Source organism: Trichinella spiralis, assembly GCF_000181795.1.
Source record: "Trichinella spiralis strain ISS 195 chromosome Unknown Scfld4, whole genome shotgun sequence".
NCBI lineage: Eukaryota > Metazoa > Nematoda > Enoplea > Trichinellida > Trichinellidae > Trichinella > Trichinella spiralis.
The window spans coordinates 122564-139678 of NW_003526943.1; the positions used below are offsets into that span (position 1 = coordinate 122564).

General features: G+C 27.9%; 4 protein-coding genes across 4 annotated transcripts; all 4 read right to left on the reverse strand.

Annotated features, from left to right (window-relative positions):
- Positions 1–1892: 1892 nt before the first annotated feature.
- Positions 1893–4599, reverse strand: Tsp_00035 (putative tetraspanin-4). Its single transcript, XM_003375777.1, has 11 exons — positions 4530–4599; positions 4285–4415; positions 3460–3492; positions 3334–3352; positions 3156–3280; positions 2868–3062; positions 2737–2811; positions 2535–2648; positions 2331–2471; positions 2086–2169; positions 1893–2027 (listed from the first exon to the last, which is right to left on the reverse strand). Exons 1-11 carry the CDS (start codon positions 4597–4599, stop codon positions 1893–1895), a joined length of 1122 nt encoding a protein of 373 aa, XP_003375825.1.
- Positions 4600–4925: 326 nt separating this feature from the next.
- On the reverse strand, positions 4926–10799 carry Tsp_00034 (zinc transporter 9). Its single transcript, XM_003375778.1, has 16 exons — positions 10754–10799; positions 8993–9059; positions 8264–8310; positions 8032–8216; positions 7873–7995; positions 7404–7769; positions 7203–7258; positions 7009–7144; positions 6906–6945; positions 6778–6849; positions 6493–6703; positions 6368–6430; positions 6154–6283; positions 5991–6104; positions 5906–5941; positions 4926–5090 (listed from the first exon to the last, which is right to left on the reverse strand). The coding sequence occupies exons 1-16, from the start codon at positions 10797–10799 to the stop codon at positions 4926–4928; spliced, it is 1857 nt and encodes a 618-aa protein (XP_003375826.1).
- A 1186-nt stretch (positions 10800–11985) lies between these two features.
- Positions 11986–12792, reverse strand: Tsp_00033 (charged multivesicular body protein 2a). Its single transcript, XM_003375779.1, has 2 exons — positions 12766–12792; positions 11986–12712 (listed from the first exon to the last, which is right to left on the reverse strand). Exon 2 carries the CDS (start codon positions 12643–12645, stop codon positions 11986–11988), a length of 660 nt encoding a protein of 219 aa, XP_003375827.1. The 5' UTR covers positions 12646–12712; positions 12766–12792.
- A 2078-nt stretch (positions 12793–14870) lies between these two features.
- Tsp_00032 (conserved hypothetical protein) lies at positions 14871–15671 on the reverse strand. Its single transcript, XM_003375780.1, has 2 exons — positions 15638–15671; positions 14871–15301 (listed from the first exon to the last, which is right to left on the reverse strand). The coding sequence occupies exons 1-2, from the start codon at positions 15669–15671 to the stop codon at positions 14871–14873; spliced, it is 465 nt and encodes a 154-aa protein (XP_003375828.1).
- Between the last annotated feature and the right edge of the window lie 1444 nt (positions 15672–17115).

Genomic DNA, 17115 nt, shown 5'->3' on the forward strand with positions numbered 1-17115 from the left:
TACACACACACACACACCACACGGCAGGCTAGAGCTGAGCACACGACGTGTCAATAGAACAACTGCTTTCTTCCCCCCCCTCTTCAAATTGAATTTACCTCTTTTCATCTGCCTGCTTTCCTCCCTCCTACCCCTTTCCCCCACATCCCACATCCCATACCCTTCATCTTGTCCAGAGAGCAACTCTACCAAGATGATGAAGATTTCTTCAACCTGATTTCGCAAATCCAAACGACCTGAACAAATATATACATCAAAATGCCTTCCACAAACAAAAATAAAAATACAATCGAATTCACTATTAGTAATAATAATAATAAATTTAACCAAAAAGCAGAAAAGAAAAAATATCTCATTCATCAACAAGTCACACACTTCATATTTCTTATCAACGTTCCAAACAAACACAATTTATAGTAAAATAAATTTTTTAAATTAATAAAAGAAAATAAATATTTCTTTATTCGCATCAGATAATAAACAGTATATGGAAATTTCTTCTCAAATGTGAAACTTGCAATCGGAACAATAAAAAACCAAATTTATAAGTTTCAAATACAATTTATAATTTGTAAATTAAATAACAATTAAAATTTTAAAAATTAATCTTTACATATTTGACAAACAATCATCGTTTTCGATATTTATTTGCATTGATACATTTCCTAATTTGCATTCCTAGTTGCATAATGCAATTGTTTTCTTCTCTGAAATACAGAAATTTCGATACTGAAAAATATTCCATCTAACTTTACCGTTCGTTCATTTTTTTGTTTAATTTTAATTGCAAAAAAAATCCATATTCCAAGATGAGAAATATTTTTTATATTCTGTTTTTTTCCATGTCCTCTGGCAGTATCGGCAGAAAAAAAGAGTTGTGGGACTGCAACCTTGAAGGGCTGGGAAATGATTCAGAACTCGCGACGTCAAATTTGGAAATTCAGGTAACCAAAAAACTATATTCAGCAAAATTTTTTTATTGTCTAAAAAATTTAATTGTATAATGCAAAAAAATCGTCGTCTTATTCAAAGAAAAAAATTGTATAACTTGGTTTTTCCATTTATTAAAAAAAAATTTTTTGCAAAACATGCATTTCGCTTTTGTGAAATTTGCAATTGCAATTGAGCACAAAAAGCAGAGCAACAGCAAAATGTTTGTTCTGAGAAATAATTTTTGCAAAAAAAAATAATTTTCCATTTTGCTACACTCGTTTTTTTGAAACTGATTATTATTATTATTATTATTATTATTATTATTATTATTATTATTACATAGAATTTTAATTTTTTTCATTACAGTTCATGTCATTCTTCTTAGAAATGCGTTATTTTAAATTTTTCATTTTTTCACTTCTCAAGCATACATCATTTTACGTAACAGGAAATTCATGAAATGAATATTCACAAAAAACTGCATAAACTGTTGCATAATTTAATTTTTTATTGTTTCAAATAATAATTTACACTATAATTTGTAATAGTGAGTGAGATCAAAGATGCTGTTTTGTTAAAAACTTTTCGAACAATCTCATTGAAAAAGAATCAGAATGCCTGATTCATTAATTAACTGAAATACTGATCAACTCAAACTTTTAACGGCACTTGAAAATAAATATTGAGCATGGTATACTTTATAGTTACAGCATTTGATTAATGGTTTTTATTTAAACTTTAAAAACTGTTATTGTCAAAGATAAAAACTATTATTCTACTTATTGCAATTAGCAAATCCAACGACATAACTACATCATTTAATAAATCTCTTTAATATTTATTCAAAAAACAAGAAAAACATTTTCCAATAAAATGCTGTATATGAGTTTCATAGGAAATTATAGCATTATGCAAAATAATTAAATCAGTTTTTGAAACAATAAAAAGCAGTAACGGGATCAATTATAAGAAGTATTTCGTTGATTTCTGGAATCAGTTTCTGTACGACTGCACAGCTGATAATTTTTTCCTCTGTTTCTTTCACGTTTGAAAATATCTACGTAAAGTAATGCAGAAACTAACAAGCCAAATACCTGAAACGTGAAAACCCACTATGTATAAGCATATTATAATCTATGAATATGATATTACCTGAATACACGCCAAAAATATACCCATCGCGCCAACAAGTTGCATATGTTCTAATAACCAATCACTAAATGCTTCATAGCATCCCTGAAAGCAAACTTTCAACATTTACAACAAAGAATTCAATATTCTCATAATTTCATGTAGAATAAAATATTGAACAGTTTTTTAATTTAAAATATGTTCAGTTCTATCTTGTAAAGATGCATCGTGACAATTCATTTTCCCAATAAAACATTTTCGCTTACCTTTTGGAACAATATGTTCGGCTTATTAATGCGCCCACAATTAATCATGCTTCCATTTTCATGAAAAAATGATGGATCACAGCAACTTTCTGGCACTTTACCAGCCCAGTCTTTATAACTTTCGGCTCCGCAACATTTAAACTAAAATTAATATAATTATTCGTAAAGTAACTTATATTTTTATATTACAATAAAAATACATACTTTTGACTGAAGAGTGTCCCAACTGATGCGCAATCCTTTCGAATCACGTGCATGTTCGGATACATACGGTGCAAGAAGATGATTACGCAATTCTAGTCGTATTATTTCCGTCATCTACATTAAAAATCAACATTTCATTATGCATATTTTAAATATTATTATACTAACGTAGTAATAACAGTAAAAATTTATGTTCAATTACCTCGCTTTTATAAATAAAAGCCAAAACTGCTGCTGTTAGTTCAATTATGAATAGCAGTACAACAAGAATCATATACTAAACATTTAAATGTGAGAAATTAATGATATATAAACATGTATATATATAATTACTAAAATAATGAAACTGCGATTTTCAGCCCAAACGCCACAGCATCCAACAAAGCCAACAATAATAATTGTGGCGCCGGCTGCTCCAAATAATGCTGACGCGCTATATGCACCAAATGCATGAGATGTCAAATCTGAATAATCCGTTCTTTCTGTGTATAACCAAATACCTATTCCAAGTGAAACAAGACCAAGGATCTATAATGAAAATTTCATGATATAAGTATAACACTTTACATTTTAAATAATATTTTTAAAGGAGTAAAATGTAAATTAGCAATAAATACTTACCCAAGTAACAATATTGAAACAATACAAAAAGCTTCGAATGAAAGCAGAAGTGCAGCGAACTTCAAACCACCGTATTAAATTTAATTTTGGCATCTGTTGAAATTTGTAGTACATATCAAACATTTCTAAAAAAATACCTAATAATAATATGCACCAAATACTGAATATAAGATCTAACTGCTTGAATTGCAAAATATCTGAAGTAAAAACAAATCAATTTTCAAAATTTACCAGAATTTTTAGGCAAAAGTGTATTTCAAGAAATTCATATAAAAAACAAAATATAAAAACGTTAACATGTTACCTGACTTGAGGTACTGTAATTCAGTGTAATGTACTGTAATTTTAAAAATGAAGTATCAATAAATTCAATTTCTTTATATGAAAATTATGTTTTTAAAACATTAAAACAACCCTTAAATATTTTATTGACTATCTCAAAAAATAAAATGTTTCTGAAAACATCTCCCAATACTGGGTTTTCAAATTATCAAATATTATTATAGCTAATGATTTAAATGAATATTAATTTTAAAAGAACATTTATTTAATTTAAAAAATTTATTGAAATAATATACTACACAGAAGTATGAATTAATTGCTCGAATAACATACTTTTTTTAATGAAACGGAAGTTTTATTTCTAAATAAATTGATTAATATAATATTACACGAATCAAATTTTATTTCAAAAAATGTTTAATAATAATTTATAGCAAAGAAAGCTTTACTCTTCTTAAGTTAAATAAATTTGTACCTTCAAAAATTATATTCCTACAGTAATAAGTGGATTTATTTTTCTTTTACGTTAGACTTTATTTTCACTTGAATATCTAGTCTTTTTTTTTATTAATGTATACATTTGACATGCTTAAAATATGTAATTGAAGTATAATTAAATTTTAGTATTTATGAAAAATGAATTTTATGTGATTAGTTCCAGTTATTAAATCGGCAGTTTTATTAAAATTAAGATTATATGTAATTTTTACTTATTATTGAAAGTGAATTATTATCGATTATTGTAATTTTAATGTACCACATGAAATTTTATTCCTAGATTGGAATTTTTTGTCTTTTTTTAGAAAAAAATGTTGACTGAAACCGTTGCTCAAAATAATGAAAGCACCTTTTCCATGAAAACAGGAGGCCGTTGGGTTCGTTTGAATGTTGGGGGTAGAACATTTCTGACTACTCGCCAAACAATTAATCGTTTTCCAGACTCTTTTTTATCAAGTCTTTGTGAAGGTTTGTTACCTTCTGATATGGTAATTGGATTTTTTAGTTAAAATTTTTTAAATATCATCTTATTTGTTATTATATTTAGGATAGTGAAAATGCCTATTTGATTGATCGAAATCCTGACTATTTTACGCCAGTTTTGGATTATCTTCGACACGGAAAATTGATCATCAGTAAGCATCTTTCCGAAGAAGGTTATCATCATTATTATTTCATATTATTATATTATTTAATTATAGAATGTGAACAGATGAATGTGCATTTCGAATACATAAAATTTATTATTAAAGTATTTAAAATGAAATTCAAAAAAATATAAATAATCACAGTCATATAGTTAAGAAACAATTAGTTATGGTCTGTAATATTTTAGGGGTTTTGGAAGAAGCAGAGTTTTACAATTTGCCAGGTTTGATTCAACTTTGTAAAGAAAGAATTGCTCATAGAGATCAGCACAATTCGAAAGTAAAGATACTAATAGTATTGACTTAGCGTTAAATATTTTCATATTTTTTAGAACAAGTTTGTTTACCGTGCATTACAGTGCAATGATCGCGAAGTAGCTAGTCTTCTCTCTTCAATGTCAGATGGGTGGAAACTGAAGCAGGTAAGTTGTATTTTTTTGTATTGAAAGTTTTCCTCGACGAGCTTTTCTTTAGCTGGTGCAGCTGAGTACGGATTCTTGTTATGGACCTGGAACAGAATATTTATGCATTGTTTCGAAGAACTATCGAGAATCCAGTCCTTCGTTATTTTCTAAGACAGATGATCAGAAGTAAACCTGCTTAAGTGAGAATTGTTTCTGCATACAGATGTGAAGTTATTTAAATCAGAATAATATTTCTACTGCCGGTTTTTATTTATAAACAATACGTTGGCCTTGTTATAATGAGAATCGTTGCGGTTATGCTTATTTCAAAATGTCTTATTCTTTATCATCAGCGATGATAAAGAATAATTATGTCACAGTATACTTTGTTTTACACGATATTATTTTTTTATTTTGAAATCAATAAAAAGAGTATCTATTTATCAATTTCCTTGTTAAAAAGTCTAAATGCATTACAATATATTATTGTATCTGTTATGTTAAGAGTATATCTTCAAATATTTGCTTTCGTGTAAATGGGTTGGATACTGTGTAATAGAAAATTTGCATTTGAAAACATAAATATTGAAAAAATAAAGTGTATTTCATTTGAGATTATTTTTTAAAGTTTAAACTCGTTTGTCATTTTAGCATTTTAAAAAGTATTCCTTTGCACAGTAGTCAGTAGTATACTGCGATTTTATTGTATAAATTATTTATTATTCTTAAAATATTTCACTTCTTTTGGTAATTAATCAAATGGAAAAATGCATCTTAAAATTGCATAAAGAAAAAAATTTTAAGAACAGGAAATTGATAACACGTCAATGTCTTCTTTATCATAATAATACTTTTCTGTTCTTTTGTTTAAAACTGAAAGAAATTTGGAATTCCTTAAGATCATTATTTATCACAAAACTTCTAAATCAACATGACGTATTTCTGGAAAATTTTTCTAAAAATACAAATTCATTATTAAAATGTATAAGAGCATAGATGCCCACCTTCAACTCTTGTTCAATTCTGTCAATTTCAGCACCTAAACGATCTATAACTTGTTCGCCATGTTCCAGTAAAAAATTCTCCAATTCACCTTCAGTTTGTAATAAATGCACCTCCTAAAAATTTAATCCAGTATCTTCTTCAAGTATAAGCATTACATAATACCTGTAAAAGTTTTTTCAAATCTAAAGTTTCTAAATATGCTCTTGTAACATTGCGTCCATCGAAGTCAATTTCAGCTTTAAAACGAACTTTATTTGTTCCTAGTTTCGTGGCTTTGATGTCATGAATTGCCCTGTAAAAAATATAGTTACATTAATATGCTGGACATCTATGTAAGAACACTGATAGAAAAGGGAATATTTTTCACAAGCATCACCTAATCATCACGTCCTCCTCTAAACCATTCACTATTTGTAGTATTTCTTCTTGAGGTATAGATCTAAAAATAATGATAATATAAAAGTAATGAAGAGAAATTATTAGAATTTATTAAAGGCTAACCGTCCAACAAGATGATTGGCGTTTGCTTTGATAATCAGTGTAGCAACAGCTCCAAGTAAACTACCAATTATCAGAGATCCAACAGCATCTGGTAGCGGATTGTTAAAATAAACCGACATTCCCATACATGTTGCTGCTACACCAACTCCAAGTATGGCGGCGAGATCTTCCAAAAATATCACACTTAAACTTGGTTCTTCACTCGAAAGAACTAAACATTTAAAATTCCATGTTGAAATAAAATAAGTTTTCTAAAAAATATTCTATAAAGAATGCAAAGATTACCATAATTAGTTACTGTCATATTTTCCATTCTTGCTTTTTGACGTAATTCTCTCCATGCCAAAATAAATGTTCCTAAAGTTGGAAAAATTATTAACCAATATTTATTTGCACATTAATTCAGTTACAACCTCCTTCAGAAATAAAGGATATTCCAAGCAAAGGAAACGCCTAAAATATCAATCTGAAATAATAACTAGAAATAAGTTTTTTTAAACAATGATTTTGACTAACCCATTGTAGAAATTCAAGAGGTTGAGGATGCAATATGCCTTGAACGCCATGATAAAACGAAAGACCCGTACCAAAACAAAATATTCCTACGCCACTAACCAAAGAAGCCACATATTTTGCATTAGAATATCCATAACTAAATCATAAAACAACATATAAAACTGATTTGTATACTAAAAGCAAAAATATCATACGGATGCATTGTGTCAGGTTTTCTCACGCTGTGGTATATACCAAACGCCAAAATGATCTGAAAATCATTTATGATAAACTTCTTTCACAGTATATATAGATAAATAAAATCAACAGTTAACTTTTGAAAAATGCATTAAGCTTATTTTCAAAATAATTTCAAAATACAAAACAAATTAAATAATAAATTTGTAAAAGTGTACCTGATTTAAAGTATCAGCCAAAGAGTGAATAGATTCAGCAAAAAGACTGTGCGAACCAGTATGAATCCATAAAAAGAATTTCAAAGAACAATTAATGAAGTTAACAGCGATAGCTGTGAAAACTACATGACTTGAGCTGATTGTCATCAAACCACGTCGTTCTTTGCTTTGGAAATTAGAAGATGTTCGAATCTGATCAAATCCCAAATGAGAGCTAACTTGCTTAGCACGATTCAAAGTATTCCGTACAAATTGTTTCTTTTGCAAAGCTTCAATGCTTCCATGAACATTAACAGCCCGAGCAATGACATCTGATTCCAAATACATTATGCAAGGAGGTTCTCCTATATATGGACTTCGACGAACCTGAAATAAATTTTCAATATCTGTAATATTAAAATATTATTCTATTCATGCAAATCAAAAGATAATAAGAATAAAAAATACCCTAACAAATAATGAAACATACTTGATGTGGAAGATCTGTCAAATCTTTGGGATTTAAACAGTAATCATTCATTGCACGCACAGCGGTGATAAGTCGAATGTGATCAACAGATTTCTTTTTCGGTTGAGTTGATTTCTGGTAGAACTTTAATAATAAGTTCCTTGAAAATTGTTGATTCACCTTAGGAGATGTTATTTTTTTCGCAACTTTCCCCTTATCATTTTTTGATTGTTCTGATACTGAACATAACAATAATCGTGTTCCAGAAATGCATCGAATATTTTTGCCTTCAACAATAACTGAAAATACTTTTACAATTGACTTTAACATATTAGTTGCATCTACCGTAGCAGTAACCAGATTTTCTGATGAAAAAATAAAAAATTCATTATCGTAAATGCAATCCAAAAACTGACTTCAGGACTACAAAGTGGCAGTTTCTTAGAAAGCATTAAAAGCCTAAAATTATAAAAGCAAATTATTATAAACTTTTAATATTATACAACACGCTTTAATAATATACATACATATACGTAAAAATCTATTTTAATAGATAATTCACCTTTCTTATGACTATTCATTTGACTTTTATTTTATTATAAGTAGGATAAAGAAATTCAGACAAAAACTGAAATACAAAATAAGACTAGCCAAAATTCAAAGTAATTACATATCCTACTTTTATTAATACTAATCAGTTACCATAACTTCATTTTTCCATATTAAGCTAAATGAAATTAAGTTTTTTACATGTAATTAGCAAAACATTAAAATAAGAAGAAATAATATCCGATCAAAATTTTTCATCAAAAATAAAATAAAAGTAACTCACATAACTCAATGAATTAAAAAATAAAAATATTAAGAACTGTATGTTAGTGAGAAACGCCTCGCCTAAAACAGTCTGAAGACATATCACCTATTAACTGAATAACAAAGCAATCAATGCGTCATCAAGCATTATTTTAATATCCATAAAAAATTCGATTAATTCAACCGCTGTTTTTCTTAAAATTCCCAGATTTAGAAAAAATAAAATACATTCATTTTATCAAAACTACGGTAAGCAGCTACCAACAACACTAATTCATCAACGAAAAAAATTACTGTTATGAAAATTATCACATACTGAAGTTGTCACAAGGCATCAATTGCCACAAAATTATGCATGTAGAGAATTACCAAAAAACTATACATATGAAGAGCCACTAAAATTCTCCATTATTAAATGAATTTAAATTATACTAAAATAATCAGGCAGTGACAATGATAACAGGCAATAATATCAGTAGTCAAAATAACACTTAAATTTATAAACATTCATTATAAACATTATAGAAAAATTAAAATTAATAAAATATAATTTTCATATTTTTCATTTTGAAACTTTTTATTTATATATTTATTAATATAATATTTATAATAAAAATAGAGGAGCTTACTTATGAAGTTTAAGTATCGTAAAACTTTAAGGTGAACAATCTTTCCACTTTATCTTACAATTTGAAGCAGATAACATGAAACAGTGTAAATCTCATAAAATATTCCCTAGGTGTTTCAGACGTTCAATCTTTTAAATAACAGATGCAAATGTAATTAAGATAGCAATCAACAGTATCTAAAAAATTGTTTTTATAACATGCAAATCCAACATTTCAATACAGTAATAAAGAATAATTAAGGAAGAATTCATTTTTTGATCCTAAGCTCAATGAATGAATTCGATAATGCATAATGCATAAAATATATACAATATAAATAAATAATTATAAATTTTATATTTAAATTAATTTAAACAAATGAAACTTTTAATCTAACATTGCATAGCTATTATTTATTTATTATATATCGTTAGTTGGTTGTTTACTGTTTATTTGTTTTTAGATTGAATAAAAATTACTGAAAATATTAATTTAACGAATATATTTTTTTCACACTTTCAAGGTAAACCAATAAATATTTATAAATATAAGTCAAGGTTTTAAACCGAATTCATGGGTTTAATTTTCTTAATTGAAATCTAAGTAAAATGATTAATAAACGCCATTTATATTATGCGGTGCTTTTCAGCTTTTAGATTTAATATTAATTTTAAATTAAATCTAAACTTTAAATTTATTTAATGTTTAATCGCAAAGTTTTGTTCTCTCGCCAACCATTTGAAAGTTTCATTCAAGTTAGATTTTATATTCATTTTATATAATAAGTTTTGTTAAAAGAACGCGGGTTTTGTAAGATAAGCTTCATTGGATATAAATTTTTAAGTGCTTGCATGTAAAAAATGCCTACAGAAGTAACACTATTTTATCAAATAACAACGCATATTATAAAGCTTGAAAAATGAAATTAAAAATAATAAAAAAGTTTATATAGCATAATATAATATAATATAATATTATATTATATTATATAATTCAAAGCTATATTAGTGTTGGTTAATGCTTTCTTTCTGTATTCTAACCTAACTGTCAATAATGTTTTGTACTTTATTTGTGCCAAGTAATTAAAATTCCCAATTATTAATTGTATGCATACACATAGAAAGATCAGGAAAGTTTACAACAGTCATAACATTATTTATTCTTATTCTTATTTTTTTAGTCGGTATGGCATACAAACCATCCGAAAATAAAAGCATATAAGTTGCAAAGAATTTAGAAAATTCTTTTTTTTCTAATTTAAAATTCATTTTTAGAAATTTTTATAACAATGAGACCCCTTACTGAAGAAGAAATGGAAGCAGTATTGAAAAAGCTTCTGAAATTGTAAGCAGTAAAGTTTTTAATGGCTTTTATAAACAGACTTTTATTAAATATGTTATGTATTTTTTTTATATTTGCATAATTTATTTAGCGTTGGAGATAATATTCGTCATCTGATTAACAGATCAGATGGAATTTACGTTTTCCGGCTTCATAAAGACCGTGTTTATTATTCCAGGTGAGCATTTTAAATCTTTTCCTGCATGTAATTTTATAACCTTAGATGTTTCTCTATGTTTTAAGCGAATCTATTTATTATCATATTACGTTAAAAATGACTGTTAACTGTTGAAAAGTTAATTTTTTGAAAGCTGTGAACTGTAATGATTTTATTCGTTTGCATTGTAATGAATTGATCATTTGATTCAGTATATGAATTTGAATTACAGCGAAACGCTGATGAAACAGGCAACGGCTTTTAGTATGAATGAAATAATAGCATTTGGCACTTGTATTGGAAAGTTTACAAAGACAAAAAAATTTCATCTTACAATTACAGCTTTGGACGTAATTGTACCATACTGCAAAGTAATTTACATTTACCTTACGGCTTTCTTTTTATACAATAATCTTTATATTAACAGTGTAAAGTGTGGGTAAAGGCAAATGCTGAGCAGTCATTTTTGTACGGAAATCATATTTTGAAGGCTGGTGTAGGGAGAATTACAGATGATGTTGAGCCAAATGCAGGAATTATTGTTTATAATATGACTGATATGCCTTTGGTATATATTTTTCATTTACGTTTTCATGTAGCCTTTTAACTATTATTTAAAATTAATATTTAGGGATTTGGGATTGCATCAAAATCAACTTCGGATATCCGAAAATCTGATCCATCTGCTGTAGCAGTAATTAACATTGCCGACATTGGGCAGTACGTGCGCGATGAACAACATATCATATAATTTGACATTTGCTACGTTATTTGTTTATCACATTGTTGTTCTTAATTTCGTTGTTTATCCATTTCATTTGTTAAATTAAAATCTCTTCATATAAATTGTATATGTGTGACTGGAACAAATTAGCACAGTTGGAGAAATTTTGCGATGTCAGTAATATAAAAATGAAACAAAATATTCATGAAAAATTAGAATATTAGAATTTATAAAATTCAGTTTTATTATTCATAACGTTTTTAACAAAAGACTTTAAATGGCTAACAGAAATCACTTGAATAATGCTTTCACACAAAATTGCCTACAACAGTCAAAGTACAGTAAGGAAAATTAGGTTGAAATGAATCATAAGAATTTACTAAAAAAATTTACTGAATTGAAATTATATTAAAAGCACAGTGATGTAAAATATTTCTTTAAATCATTTACGACGTTCTACTCTTCTATGAGTAACAATTTATAATAATCTGCTATTCACGTCGAAGATTTTCAAGGCGTGCTTGTAAGTTGGCATCAGCATCAGCCAAAGCTGTTTGTTCTTTTCCCGTAACAGGCGAAACAGTACTTGCAGCAGGTGGTAGCTTGTTAAGCTCTTCGTTAAACTGAATACCCAATTCATCAAGCACTTGACTTACTATGGCATCAGTTTCTTCTTCATCACCTTCATCAGCCATAGCATCATCTATTGCATCGTTCATCATTTCTTCTTTCATTTCCATTAAGTCTGACTGTCTTTCAAAATCATTCATTATTCTCTGAATTTGAGGCAGTTTCAACTGTTGATTCATACTCATCATCGCTTTAGTAACGCCTTTCATAGCTTGAGCCATTGCATCTTGCGACTTTAATGTCTGAATTTTCAATGACACTGCCTGAATGTTTGCACGCATCATGATGAATTTCTTTACGTAACGCCGGGTGCGCACTAGATCCTTAGCCATCACTTTTACAGCATCCATTTGACCTGCTTTGGCCATCTTTTTTATATCGATAATTATTTTTTTCTCTTGGTTTTCCAAATGCATTTTTTCTCTATCTAAATCCCTCATAGCACGGTTCAAAGCCCGCTGATTTTGACGCAACATTTCTTGAGGCGTTTTGCGCCTACCAAATAGGAAATCCAAAGCCATTTTTAGTTATGAGCTTTACTAGGAAAATGACAATTCGCCAGTCAGTAGAAAAGAAAAGACAAAAATTCTAAACAATCGAATTCTTTTACCAGATTATATAAAATATTAAAAATTACTTACTAATAGTCATTCCTTTTATATTAATACTTAAAGCTAACTTGAGTGTACTTTCTACTATAAAAAGAAGTAAATGTTGAATTCAATTTTTTAACGGTATAATTTTTACTTACAGTATCATAAAAGATAGAAAATCAAGAATTATTTATATTTTATTGCTAGAAGTTGACCTCTAATGCATCCACTAAATAAAACTGTTAATTAATTTTATATTTATTTATAAATTAATTTTTTAATTAAATAATAATTTTATTTATGCTTTCATATTATTTCATTAACTCTTTTACGTTTTTTTAGCATAAAATTGAATGTCTAAAATAATATGAAGACACACTTTCATATTTCTGCCTGTTTGTCAAGATATTTTTAAACTAGCATACGACAGATTATTTTTATTGTGTGATGTTAAAATTATTATTCAATTTCATGGTCATATGCATCATTAAATGCACAAAACAGAAGTGGTACTTTTGAAGAACAACATCTTTCAGTTTTGTATGCCAGCGTGAAAAAATTAAAAAGATGCATGTCTGCCTAAAATAGCAGCTAACTATTTATTTAATACTGACTATGTAAGTTAACTTTTTATTTAAATTGTTGATAATGCTTGAAAAAAGAATTTAAAATAACAAACATAAATGTTTTGCAAGATTAATATGGTAAAAAGTATTTCCATTTTTTAGCAGATGATTACCTTTAAAAACTTCATTTGTGGTAAAATTTATATTTGCTTGTATTTGTGATGTTTGAAGGAATAAATTGCATTGCTTATCAAAAAATGAGTAACAACATTACACATGAATAAATCAGCAGTAACAAAAATGCAATTCTAATTAAGTTTTATCTTACACTGGTTTTACTGCTTTGTTGCTCACTTTAATGTTAATCACAAAGCTGCTTTATGTAATGTCTAATTACTATAAATATAAGTATTCTGAAAGTTTCTGAATAATTTTAACAAACACAGGTTTCACTGAATATTTAATTTTTTTAATTTAAAATATGAATGTTATATTTAAAAGTTGAATGAATTTTAACAAATAATAATTTTTAATTTTAAACTACTAAAAAGTGGAAGAATTTACATTCAGATTTTAGATAAACCAAAGTTATTTGCTTTCTTAAACATTGTGTTAGAAGCGAAAATACTCATAAAAATCATGCCATTTTCTCTATTGATTTTGTGTCAGTTTATGCTGTCATATGAAGTTTCTTATTCAGCCCATTTATTTAATACGAAGTGTCATTCTAAAATTATTCTCAATGAAATGTATCATAATACGCTGTGGTGTGCAAGTAATTAAACTGAAGAAATTTTGATTTTAATAAAAAATTTTATGAAGAATAAAATTATAATTTTAGATTAATCATTCTAATGATAAAATTAACAATAAAAAAGTATTTAATGAAATGGTTTTATGTTTTTCATATTTGAATATAAATAACTTCAAACGTTTAAATTTTTCAGATTTTTCATAATAGGAATGATTTTAAAAATCAAGCATTAATAATAAATATTGTCACTGAAAAAATTTTAAGCAGAAAGAAATGTTTATGAAGCGCTTATTCAGTTTAATGAAATGTAAATATTATTTTTAATGTTCCAATTTTTCAAAATTGCTAAAACTTTTTAAATAAAATGTGGAATTTCAAACAGCACTGTATATGCACATTCATATCTTGCATAATTATTATATTTATTTTGTTGATGCAGACATTATTGTAATTATACGTTATTGTATCATATCATATCATATCATATCATATCATATCATATCATTTGTGTTAGTATTAATAATACTTTATTTTATTAGTGCTACCTGGTGCCATCTTAATGAAGACGCCTGTTTCATGAATGCAGCAAACTTTGATTTTCAAAGTGGCTACTAACAGGCAGTGGTTTATGCAGATGGCTGATGTTGCGTTAAAGATTTACTGAAATAGGCAATAAAAACGTCAGTGATCATTAATAAGTTTATTTTTGGCAGAAAAAATGTAAATACTCCACAAACAATGAATTACAAATGAAATATTTTCTAAATTACAAAATGAACAAATAACAAATAATTAAGTGAAAGGCACGACTTGTTTCGCAAAGTTAACTGCTGCTATTTCGTTATGCAAATCGTTTCTTGCAAAAGTGATGCATTGGACAATTTATTTGAGTTTATAACAGTCAAAGAAGTGGAATAATTGGAAGGAGGCAGTGCTATGGCAGGTGCACTTTCACAGTTGAAAAGTCGTTTGCCAAATTTTGCTCTTTTAAGCCGTCTTTTAATGCGCTTCATGATCCAACGGACAGCAACTTTGGCGAGCAATATTCCAAGCATGGCGCTGAGAACAACTGCAATGCATATTCCAACCATTGGATCGTAACGAACAAACAGATCTTCATCTGATCGAGGTGGATTGTGCTCTTGAAAATCTCGCTTTTCAAAGGCACGATAAAGATCCATAATGGCATTCTTGTGACATGTACTGTGGATAAGATGCAAAAGTGGTAAGTTATATATAAAAATCAATTTGAACCACTGTTGAACTGGATAAAATTAAATCCGGATGGAAAATTCAACTTGAATTCTTTGTGCTTTTATATTACTATGCAGCAGGATGAAAATACCCAACTTGAAAGCAGTGATAGAATTGTGTGTGAAAGCGGCAACCAATAATCAATCGATTTGCACTTCCTGACATGCTTGAATCACAAACGTCGAATTAAAGCGATTTCAGCTGAAAGACAGTTGTAAATTCCATAAAACCCTAGTTTTAAAGAACTCGTTTTATACATAGCTTGAAAACATTTCAAGCAAAGGTAGTTAGATGCGATTTCTTTTTTAAAATAGTTATCTTCCTTGAATCGACATCAGTGACTGACATTGATCTAGCACGACTGGGATAAATGCAGTCATCGTCAATATCTACGCAAAAACTCTGCTTGCCTTGAACGGTGACGTATAAAAGAATAAATTGGACTGCGGTCATTTATATTCTTCGCTTAAAGTTACTGCGTGTTATAGTTAAATGCAGGCTATAATGATGCTTTTCAACGAATCAGAATTTACGCCAAAGCAAAATTGTTATTCGTAAGCGGCAGTTTTATTAGCAAGAAAGAAAGAAATATGGGAGGGAAACTGAAAGCAAGAGGAAAAGAAAGATGCGAAAGAAAAGAATAGCAGTGAAAAAATATCTCTTTATCGAGAGTCAGCAGTATCTAGTGTAATCAAGCTAACAAATCATCGATTATTCCATATATATATATATATGTATGTATAAATAAGCTCAAAGCGCTGCCAGATTAACTTTCCGCTTAAAAAACCCTTAGGGAGAATTTCATTTATGAGCTTTCATCAAAGCTTTCCGTTCTTGCTATTAATTCTTTCTTTAGCCACGTGTGATCACCACATGAGCCTTCTGAAGATCTAAACAATTTGTTGCTAAGCTTTCTGCATTCAAATCATTTGCTATCATTTGTCGTCAAGAGCTTGCCTGCTTTTTGCGCTAGCTTAATTATGAATTGATATGAAAAATCTTTCTTCTATAAAAACTTCATTCTCTTTGGAATTCCATGGTGAAATAAATACATTATTTTTTTATGAGAATGCTAATTTCAAATGCGCATAATTAGTTAGCTATAAATTAAATATAAGAAAAATTTTCATCTTCAAGTCTAAGAACTATCTGAATGATTGACGAAGCAATTTGCGACGACCTTTGTCATGCTTTAAATTTACTCTTGGAATTTTTGTTTACATAAAACAAACAAACAGTTTCATAATTACAAATTCATTAATTATAAATGACACAAAACTTTATGCACATTAAATCAATATTCTTAAATCATTTCTTTGATTTTTTTCAGTTTAGAATTCTTCACTTTGTATATTTTCTCAGTATTGAAACAACATATCAAGCAACAGGTGGTGAGATTAAATAATTGAATTTCTGTACTGCAGTTCTTCAATGGTTCTTTCACAATTTTTCCTTGCATTAGCATCTAATTTTTTTTATTAAAATGATTGATGCAGTTTTAATACAATGATAGAAGTGATTTCATATATTTCAACTAAATCAATAGTCACTGATATGTTCAAAAAGTTAACTCTTTTTCATGTATCTAGTCTGGAATAGCTGCGTTCAGCATTTGCATTAAAAAAACTAGCTAGCTACTTTGCTACACTTTGCTGTTTTTTGAAATTTTATCGATAATTTGATTTTCATATCATTATACTGTCTGATCAAATATTAAAAATTTATGTGTGCTACATCTTAAGGGTATTCTAGTTAATAAAATTATGCATTTCATTAGTATGCAAAAAAGAATTTTAATTAATTTTTTAGACAAAGAACTCCCCA